Raw genomic sequence first — 7,750 nt, 5'->3', positions numbered from 1 at the left:
CTGCGGGCTGGTTGTATTTGCCTCCAAGGACACTTGCAAACAGTGTGGATACAGCAGAGGAGGAGGAGGCTATGGAGGAGGAAGCTATGGAGGAGGAGGAGGCTATGGAGGAGGAGGAAGCTATGGAGGAGGAGGAGGAGGAGGATATGGAGGAGGATATGGAGGAGGAGGAGGATATGGTGGTGGTGGTGGTGGTGGTGGAGGAGGAGGAGGAGGAGGGTATAGGGGAGCAAGGGGGGGAGGATACCGAGGAGGGAGAGGAGGGTATGGTCGATATGGACGTTGATATTGCTTGCTTGTGCGATGCTGCTATTCAAGTAGAAAATTTACAAAGAAACCTCTACGCGTTTCTTCACAATTTCTTTCTCCTCCTCTGCTCATTCTTCACACCTCCTATCAACTCTCCCTGTCCCCTGGTCAGAATCCTCTTGCTACCCCTCATCCTGCTGCTGCTTCCTTCCTCGTCCTTCAAGGGAACTTGGGGGGACCATCCTTTGGATCAAAGGTTTTGCGTTTGCGACGTTTCTGCTGAAGCTCAAATTGAGATAGGAAGGAGGGAAAATCCTCCTCCTCCTCCTCCTCCTCCTCCTCCTCCTCCCCTTCGTGCCGACGCTGCATGGGCAAGTTGAACATGGGCCGGTTCGGGTCAGGGTTGATGGGAGGAGGCCAAAGCTGATCCGCACCGGTGGGCTGGAGGAGAGTGAGGGAAGGGAAGGGAAGAGAAATTTTCAAAGCAGGAGAGCGAGGCAGAGGTGATGAAAAATGGTCGGGGGGAGGGCGGGCAGAGCAGAGCAGAGCAGAGCAGGGCAGAGCAGAGCAGAGCAGAGCAGCGCAGGCAGAGCAGAGCAAGCGTAGACGAGAGCAAGGACGCGAGCAGAGCAGAGCAGAGCAGAGCAGAGCAGAGCAGAGCAGAGCAGAGCAGAGCAGAGCAGAGCAGAGCAGAGCAGAGCAGAGCAGAGCAGAGCAGAGCAGAGCAGAGCAGAGCAAAGCAGAGCAAAGGGCAGAAAGCTTTTTGCTTCACTCACCCGTGGCACGTTGATTGTGATGCCATTGCGTATGGGGTCAGCAAATGGGAAAGGAATGCGATCATAATCTCCTCCACGAGCAACTGACATTCAGTCAACACAGGAGAACTCGTGACTATCCTGTTCCTGCTCCTGCTCCTGCTCCTGCTCCTGCTCCTGCTCCTGCTCCTGCTCCTGCTCCTGCTCCTGCTCCTGCTCCTGCTCCTGCTCCTGCTCCTGCTCCAACCACTACCATCACCACTTACTCTCGTCTGTCCTCTTCTCTTTCCCTCTCAATTCCTCCTTCATACCTTGCATTCTCTTCCTGCCTACTCCAACGAATCAACAGCATGTCCCTTCTGCATTTTGCCTCTACCTCTTTTCTTCTCTCACTCACTCACTTGGAACTCTCTCTCTGTATGGTCCATGAAGGCGGTTGAAATCATCCTGAGAGAGCAGCAAAATTATTTCCCTTCCTCCTCCTCCTCCTCCTCGTTCTCATCATCATCATCTCCATCATCATCATCTCCATCATCATCATCATCATCATCATCATCATCATCATCTCCATCATCATCATCTCCATCAGAAGCAGCAACAGCAGAAGCAGCAGCAACTTCCTTCAGCTCCTCTCCCCCTCTCTCCTCCACCTGATATCCAGGATGCATCGGAACATCGCGATCCTCCATCGACCCGACGCCATGACGAACTCCATGGTGTGAGAAACGAGAGCGAAGGAAAGACTCGTGACGACGATGAAGGTCGTGCTGAGGAAACGAATGCAGCATATCCTCTTGAAAGCCTTCCATTCTCTCCTCTCCCTCCAAATCTCCCATCTCCTCCTCTTCATCTGGCGCCGGCAGCTGCGTCAGAATCTGACCCAGCCGAGCACTCAAAGTTGCCACAGCCTTCCTCTGGAGAGCCAACAGAGTTAGGAGGCGAGGAGGAGCAACAGAGAAGGTCTACTGATTCTTCGGGTAAGATCTTCATTCCCTCCATGAGTTCGCTATCCGTGAAGTTGTTCAGCTTGTCCAGTTGCTGTCCATTTGGTTACTACCGCTGAGAAAAAAAGCGACACAGGCAGCAACTTCTTGCATGTGGGTGTCAAAGACCATTTCATCATCATCATCATCACCACCAACACCAACACCAACACCAACACCAACACCAACACCAACACCACCAGCATCATCATCATCATCATCACCAATACCAACACCATCATCATCATCACCACCACCACCACCACCACCACCACCACCACCACCACCATCACCTCTACATAACAGCAGCTTGCAAAAACGTCTCAGAGATTCTCATCTCTTCACACTCACACCAACAATCTCAAACCTCCCACTCCCCTCACTCTCACGCTAACATCAAACTACCTCCTGCGGGACGGGGACATGCTCGTAGCCTTCCAGGTTGCGAGGGAGGCCAAGTAGTAGAAGGCGCGCATGTCAGCCTCCTCCACAGCTGGAATCCAGTGCTTCTGCCTTAATTTCTCACCCCACCAGCACCAGAATGGTTCAAACCCTCTCCCTCACCCTCACTGATTCGCCTTCCACCGTCTTGCCGTACAGAACTGCCAGAGTCGTCAGGACAGCAAGGAGGGTAAGTCCTCTCCACCTCCCGCTTGATGCGCTTCCTCGTCCCAAGTCCAGTTGCCAAGCTCTCCATCGTCAAGGCTGAACGGTACAACGATGAGCGCGAGAGGGAGTCTCGATCGATGCAGGGAGCAGCAGATAGAGCAAGTGGATGGTACGGGGACCATTCCATCACGACAGCGTTGAGAAACAAGGTACAATCTCCTCACCTTTGCAAGAGATCAACGTTCACACTTGGAATCTTGGATCCATCCCTGAACTCGACATCAACCTGGCACGAAACCCGTCACACGGTCGGACTGAGCAGGCAGTGACCCACATCGTCTTGCAGCAACAGCTCTCTGATTTGCGTTGTGTTGATGCCAAGATCGTCCGCACTGTCCCTCTTCGATTCAGAATCGTCCAATTCGAGCTTCTCACCCGCGACTCCAATCTCTCCTGCAACGACCCATCATGCTCGCAGACTTTGCCAGCCCAAACAACTCACCCTCCTCGCTCCCATGGACCCAGAGCATGTCGCCGTCCATCACCCCAGCATCCGCAAACGTCGAGTTGGCAGCAAAACGACTCATCCTGTTCAGAGAGAAGAAGATCTCGTCTTCACAGATACCACCCGTATCGTTCAGCGCCACAACCACCGGGTCCTCCTTCCTCAACTCCTCCCTGAGCCTCTCCACCACTCTTGTTGACAAGCTCAGGAATGTGTCGCTCGGGCTGACGGCAAGCCGCAACTTCAGCTGATCCCCCTCCTCCTCCCTCCCTTCGAACAGCAGCATCTGCCCTCTCAGCCTGAGGGTCTTGGGAAAGTTGAGCAGAACCTGCCGCTGAAAGATTGTAGTGTCCTCCACCTTGAACTCCGTGAGCGGAAAATCCGACTCATCCTCCTCGTGATCATAAGCTCCTCTCAGCCGGTTGACAAGCGGGGGAAGTAGAGCAGTTGCGAGCAAGCCATCGGTGGGTCGGTACCTTGTAGAGACGAGGTGCTTTGCAAGTCTCTGGCTGCTGTGGAGCTTGAACAGCCGGCATTCGTCCGTGACAATGACGCAGAGGAGGAGCAAGAGAGAGGGGAGGAGGAGAGCTCCTCGTGGTATGAGTTGGTCGGACGCCATCAGGAGTTTTTCATGGGCCTGCGTTTCAAGACAGCGTTAGGCATGCGTAGGGTATCCGAACAATTCTCAACTTCACATTATCCCCTCCTCCTGCACTGCCTGGACTCTCATTCTTGTCCCTTCAACCTCCTTTCTCATCATCTTCACCCTCCTCCCCTCCCCCTCCCCCTTCCTCTCCCCCCCCCCTCCCCCCTCCTTCCTCTCTCCCCCTCCCTCCTCCTTCCCGGCACTCTTCATGTAGCTTTGTGGGCGGGGAGGTGCATTTGAAGGACTGGAGGGGTAGTTTACTACGGGTACTTTTGAGATAGAAAGAGTGGGTACAAAATTCCCTAGAGAGGGTAGAAGTATGGAATATTTGGGGTAGGGTAGTCAAAATAAGACCTCTTAGCATGAGGGCGAAAATGCAGACTAAGGCTAGGGAAAGTGTGGAGGAGGAGGAGGAGGAGGAGGAGGAGGAGGAGGAGAACTAGCAGGACAACCACCACCACTACCTCTACCACTACGGCCACCACCAGCAGCAGCAGCAGCAGCACCAGCACCACCAGCAGCAGCAGCACCAGCAGCAGCAGCAGCAGCAGCAACAGCAGCAGCAGCAGCAGCACCAGCAGCAGCAGCAGGTCTATAGGACAGATGCAGGAGCAGGTGATGGAGCAGCAGGAGCTAGAGGAAGAGAGACGTGTCTAGGCGGAGGGGAGGAAGACAGTTGGATAAGTGCAGGAGGGAGTGTATGAGAGCAGCACAGCAAGAGGATGGAGCGGGTTTGATGTGCATCGCTGTAGGAACTTGCAATTAACAGCTTCTGATCTTGGACCTGCAGGTTTAATGATCTTGCTCTACTGCTTTGTCTCAGTTTGCCTCTATGGACTGCTTACTCTGAGACGGAAGGATGTTCTCGAATTCTTCGAGCGAAGCCTTTGGGGGGGATACAGCATGACAGCAATGGAACCAGTGATTGCGATTCAGTCAGGAAGCAGGAGGAGGAGGATGCAGATTTAGTAAGCTTCAAGCAATGTTATAAGGGCTATGGCTACTCGGGGAGGCTCGAAGAAGTCAGAAGAGGCTTCGAGCATCTCCCCAAGGACGAAGTTTACGTCGATCATGCTGGGTCAACACTGACGTCAGTACGCCAGCTGCAGGAGCAACTCACCCTGGTCGCCTCCTCCAGCTTCGGCAACCCCACAGCCGCAGCGCCGCCTCGTTGCGCTCGGCAGAAGCAATCAGACGAGCGAGGCTGGCTGTACTCCGTCACTTCCATGCCCGAGAGAGCGAGTACGCTGTGGTCTTCACCTCCGGCTGTACTCAGGCCATCAAGATCGTCGCTGAGAACTTTCGCTGGGCGGCAGGCAGGAGCGTCTTTGCGTACACTGTCAACAACCACAACAGCGTCCTTGGTGCTCGCCAGTACGCCAAGAGCGCTGGGTGCGCCTACCATCCCATCCCGCATGCTCAGGTGAAACCAAAGATGGCAAAGGCTGCCTCCTGATCCTTCTCCGCCTCCTCCTCCTCCTCCTATTCCTCCTCCTCCTGATCCTCCTGATCCTCCTGATCCTCCTCCTCCTCCTTCTCCTCCTCCTCCTCCTCCTCTGTTGCATGCCCTCCTCTTCCACCCTCCAGGCTTCTCCAGCTCGCATGTGACCTTCTCCGTCCTCTGATGTGCTCTGCAGGCTGCTGAGGTGCTGGAATCAGCCGCGAAGGATGCGGACGAGGGCAGCAAGGAACAGACCACCTTCAGCCTGTTCGCGTTCCCCGCTGAGTGCAACTTCAGCGGTCAGAAGCTAGACCTCAGCTGGACTGAGAGGGTGCAAGCTGGGGCTCTGAACCAGCTGCTGGGGTGTGGAGGCGACACCAGGTGGAAGGTGCTGTTAGACGCCGCTAAGCACGCCAGCACATCGCCTCTCCGTTTGGATGGTGAGCACAAACCTGACTTTATCACTCTCTCCTTCTACAAGATGTTCGGCTATCCGACGGGGCTGGGAGCTCTGCTGATCAGGAGGGAGTCGGCCGCGTGCCTGGAGAAGAAGACTTTTGCTGGAGGTGAGGAGAGCGAGGAGGTGCTGCTCGCATTCCTATGCTTGTGTTGTCTCCACCCTCTCTTGCCCTGCATGTCTATGAAACGATCACGTGTCGAACCATCTCTGTACATAACAATTATCGTTCTCCCGTTCTTGCCTGCAGCGGTCACATTCTTACAACCGACTTCACTCACTCCTCCTGTGCCTCAGGCACCGTCTTGGCGGCGAGAGCCGACGACGACATGTTCGTCCTGCGAGAGAGTCTGCACGAGAGGCTCGAGGACGGAACCATCCCCTTCCTCTCCATCATGGCGGCAGAGCTCGGGCTTCGGCACCTGGAGGAGATCGGGATGGAGGGGATAGAGCAGCACACGTGGAGCTTGAGGGATTTCTTCGCCTCCGAGCTGGGAAAGATGAGGCATGCCAACGGGAGGAAGGCGGCTATGGTCTACGGACCTCCGCCCTCCTCTCCCTCCAGCGCCGTCGGCTCGATCTGCTGCTTCAACATGCTCCAGCCTGCTGGAGGGCTGCTTGACTACTCGCACGTGGAGGAGCTGGCGTGTCTGGTGGGGATCAACCTGAGGACGGGGTCCTTCTGCAACCCAGGCGCGAACAAGGAGATGCTGGGGCATACAAGCGAGGACGTGGAGCTGTTCCTGAGGGAGGGGAAGGTGTGCGGGGACCGGAGGTGCGTCATCGGCGGGAAGGCGACAGGGGCGGTGCGGGTGTCGTTCGGGTACATGAGCACGTTTGACGACGCGAGGAGGGTCCTTCGGTTCCTGGAGACGAACTTCGTAGACAAGGGGGAGGAGGAGGAGCAGGCGGGAGGGGCTGGCGCGCAGGACGAGAGGATAGCGACGGTTCAAGAGCTGATCCTGTTCCCTATCAAGTCTTGTGCTCCTCAGATCGTTTCCTCTTCCTCTGGTTGGCTCCTCACCTCCTCTGGTCTCTTCCTCGACAGGGTCTGGACGCTGGTGGATGCGGAGGGGTTGCGCTGACGCAGAAGGCGGAGCCGAACATGGCGCACGTGCAGCCGTCGATCGTGATGGAGGAGAGAGCCATGATGGTGCGATGCTTGTCCAAGCCTGAGCTGGGCACGTTGAGGATCAGCCTGGAGGAGGAGGACGTGGATAGAATGGCAGGAGAAGGAGGAGGAGGAGGAGGAGGAGGAGGAGGAGGAGGAGGAGGCAGCTTGTCGTCGTTGGGAGGCATGCTGTTCAAGGGTGAGATATGGGGAGGGAGGTCGACCACAAGATCGTTTCGAGTGTGCGGGAGGAAAGAAGTCGGTCTCTGCTACGACAAGTCAGTGAACGAGTGGTTCAGCAAGGTCAGTAGCTACCGCCCTGTCCCCCCCCCTTCCTTCTTGCGTCTCCACTTCCTCCCCTTCCTTCATACGTCTCCTCTTCCTCTTCTTCTTCATGCGCCTCTTCTCCCTTCTTTGTCAGCCTCCGCCTCCTCCTTGATACTTCTCTTCTATTGTGCATCCCTCCTCGACCCTCCTTCTTCTCCTTCCTTCATCCGTGTGCAGTCAGCAAGTTCACTGGCTGGGAGTGACTCCTTACCCAGGCCATAGAAAGGGATTGCTGCTTGATGCGTCAGCCCCCGCAGCCAGACAGGAGGAGTGGCAGCGCCGCGATCCTCGAAGAGGAGAAGCAGGCCAAGACCTTTCACTCGCACGGGGGGCAACTGCTCATGGTCTCAGAGGAGAGCATGTACGGCCTCTGGCAACGGCTGCGAGCCAAGCATCCCTCCTCCTCATCCTCCTCCTCCTCACGCCCGAGGACTCCTGGGGGTCTTGGGAAGTTGCAAGGACAGATCTAATCCGAAGGCTGCGGCCCAACGTCGTCGTCAAGCTCGTTGGAGAGGGAGAAGGTGAGCTAGGATTGAGCTGAAGCTGAGCAGTGACGCTGCTTGCTCGCCGTAAAGAATGCTGGGAAGATCGACTGCACTCGCTCAAAGTTGCTGGCCTAGGTCAGGCGCTCCTCCTCCTCCTCCCCCTCCCCCCTCCTCCTCCTCTC

General features: G+C 56.2%; 2 protein-coding genes across 2 annotated transcripts; one reads left to right on the top strand and one right to left on the bottom strand.

The window, feature by feature from the left end:
• Nucleotides 1-2,533: 2,533 nt before the first annotated feature.
• Nucleotides 2,534-3,720, bottom strand: GUITHDRAFT_143739 (hypothetical protein; the record flags this gene model as incomplete). Its single annotated transcript, XM_005826055.1, has 5 exons — nt 2,534-2,589; nt 2,634-2,692; nt 2,821-2,882; nt 2,931-3,049; nt 3,099-3,720. The coding sequence occupies 5 exons, from the start codon at nt 3,718-3,720 to the stop codon at nt 2,534-2,536; spliced, it is 918 nt and encodes a 305-aa protein (XP_005826112.1).
• Nucleotides 3,721-4,743: 1,023 nt separating this feature from the next.
• On the top strand, nt 4,744-7,553 carry GUITHDRAFT_114790 (hypothetical protein; the record flags this gene model as incomplete). The annotated part of the gene is made up of 6 exons (XM_005826054.1): nt 4,744-4,825; nt 4,932-5,170; nt 5,385-5,754; nt 5,943-6,694; nt 6,736-7,059; nt 7,332-7,553. The coding sequence occupies 6 exons, from the start codon at nt 4,744-4,746 to the stop codon at nt 7,551-7,553; spliced, it is 1,989 nt and encodes a 662-aa protein (XP_005826111.1).
• Nucleotides 7,554-7,750: the final 197 nt, after the last annotated feature.

This window comes from Guillardia theta (assembly GCF_000315625.1).
Source record: "Guillardia theta CCMP2712 unplaced genomic scaffold GUITHscaffold_78, whole genome shotgun sequence".
Lineage (NCBI taxonomy): Eukaryota > Cryptophyceae > Pyrenomonadales > Geminigeraceae > Guillardia > Guillardia theta.
This window is presented reverse-complemented; position numbering and strand designations above follow the sequence as displayed.